At 44.8% G+C, this 2500-nt stretch overlaps 1 protein-coding gene across 1 annotated transcript in view; it reads right to left on the bottom strand.

Moving 5' to 3' along the window:
- The window catches only part of dync2h1 (dynein cytoplasmic 2 heavy chain 1), a 346171-nt gene that overhangs the window by 226797 nt on the left and 116874 nt on the right, over positions 1 to 2500 (bottom strand). Inside the window, exon 59 of the mRNA XM_063205480.1 lies at positions 1084 to 1244. Within this exon, the coding sequence (XP_063061550.1) occupies positions 1084 to 1244 (161 nt within the window). The remainder of the gene's footprint in view (positions 1 to 1083; positions 1245 to 2500) is intronic.

Below are 2500 nucleotides of genomic sequence, written 5' to 3'. Positions count from 1 at the left end.
GTATGCACACACAAACACTGCGCATATGCAAATATTTCGTAATGATCCACAAGCCTGGCACTGTGCTGAATCAGATTTTCTTGTTTACGGTCAATAAAGCTGGCTTTAAACATGCCGTAAACAAGTTGTAAATTAGGTGGGGACATTACTTTTAATGGGTAAATGGTGGCTGGCTTGTCCATGCGCTGGTTGTTTAAACACTCAATGAAAAGCTTATCGCATAAAGCATGCAAGTTATGCAGATGACGTGTAGACTGGAGTGAAGTGGAAAACACCTCTCGACTGCATACAGTGGTTTTCTACCATTTCTTCTTGAATGTGTCATGAGTGCTCCTTACCAGGTCCAGCTCGAAACTCTTTGGGCATGTCGTGAAAGTTACTTGGTATGTGCATGGAGGAGGTGGAAAAATGGCATTACACTCTCACACACACGCGCACACACGCACACACGCACACGCGCACACACAAACACTAGCATCACGGTTACGAGATGTGTCTGTTAATGTCCAGTCCCAAAAAAATTCTCAAAAGCGGCCCAGAGTAGGGGTGGGCGATATGACGATATTAATCGTGAATCGTGATATCGAGTACAAGATCGTCTCGAATCTGCCAAAGTGAAGAAATCGTATAGATCGTCTTGCAGTGAGGATGTTAACTATCAGTATCAAAGTGATGTTTACTTACTTGTGTTGTTGTCTTCAATTTCATTCTTTACATTATTGTATTGTAATTGTGCACTTTATGAGAGTGTCATCAGTGTGTTAACAATTCATTAACTGCAAATTATAAATTGCAAGCATATCAAAATATTTTTTTGGATGGAAGATTGTGATAAAAAAAAATCGAGATTATATATAATAGAGAAATAGAGATTTCAAGTTAAAAAAATTTGACATTTTTGCCATATTGTCCACCCCTATAGCCCAGAGGCACTAAATCCCACTACAGAAAAACCAGCCCAATGCCCGTTTTTTGACATTTTTTCTCCGCAGACGGCCATCCTAAACCTCCCCATCTGGCAACACTGAATAGCGTCTGCCTTGTGCTGCAGGAGCTGTGGCGCCTGTGTGCGTCTCGTCTCACCTCTTCATGCTGACCCAGGAGGTGTCGAAGATCCCCATGAGCCTCAGCACTCCCTCCAGGATGTCCCGAATGACGTCGGGGGGCATGCGCAGAGAGCGGATCTCAGACAGAGACTCCGACTTGATGTTGCCCACCGCCCTCTTGGCCTCCTCCACCAGTGGCTACAGGACACACACACACACAGACAGAGAGACAGACACACACACACACACACACACACACGCACACACACGCACACACAGACACACACGCACAGACACGCACAGACACACGCACAGACACACACACACACACACGCACACACACGCACACACAGACACACACGCACAGACACGCACAGACACACACACACGAACCTCACAAATTTGCACACACACAAGCAGACCAAGACACAGACACACACACACAGGAGTGAAAGTCAGTCTGTCCCATTGTGATCCCAAAGCATCACAGCACCCAAGGATAGCAAACTTTGTTTTTAACCTAAAAACCCCTCACACACGCATACACCTGCTGCACAAACACACATTTATTCAGGTATAACTTCAGATCTAACAAACTAACGCATTCACACAAGCAAACACACATTCAAACAAAGAAACCCATAAGCAATCCTCAAACCACGTCATCAGGCGTGAATCAGCTTTCATATCTATGCTATATACAGCACAACCGTAAATAGAAGGCCTTTCAAATAATACACACTCAGCAGCACAGAAGGAGGCAATAAAAATGCAAGAAATCACAAATTCTTTCCAAAAAAAAACCAACACTACCAACTGCCGCCCAACATAAATAAACCCGCACCGTCATAAATAAACAACAGTTTCTATTTTCTGCATTATGTAAAACTATAATCCGGTTATGGGGGAGCAGAGGAGCTGATGAAGTGCAAGTACTCCATAATGGGAGGAGGAGTCTTTTCATCATGGACGGCTGATGATGCTCTACTGGGAGTTTGGTGAGGCAGCCGGAGCACGAAGCACGAAGCGCGAACTGAGCGGATTTGCCTCTTCTTCTTCTTCTACTGCACTGTTTGTTTGTTTATGTGCATATTGAATTGGAACGAGTGCTAAGTGCTAATTCCTCAACCACAGGGAATGTTGGGGTGTGTGTGTGTGCCTGTCTGTGTGTGTGTGTGTGTCTGTGTGTGTGTGTGTGTGTGTGTGTGTGTGTGTGTGTGTGTGTGTGTGTGTGTGCTATTGGACATGGTGCCTTTAAAAATCCTTTCAAGGACCAGATTGAAAGCACTTCAGTAACAAACAGTTGCACCAGTCATTCAATACAGGAGTCTTTCAATACAGAGAAGTCGGTGTGTGCGTCTACAAGTGTGTGTGTGTGTGTGTGTGCGTGTGTGTGTCTCTGTGTGTGTGTGTGTGTGTGTGTGTGTGTGTGTGTGTGTGTGTGTGTGTGTGTG

Source organism: Engraulis encrasicolus, chromosome 8 (assembly GCF_034702125.1).
Source record: "Engraulis encrasicolus isolate BLACKSEA-1 chromosome 8, IST_EnEncr_1.0, whole genome shotgun sequence".
NCBI classification, from domain to species: domain Eukaryota; kingdom Metazoa; phylum Chordata; class Actinopteri; order Clupeiformes; family Engraulidae; genus Engraulis; species Engraulis encrasicolus.
The sequence above is the reverse complement of the archived record's forward strand: the minus strand, read 5'-3'. Positions and strand labels throughout refer to the sequence as shown.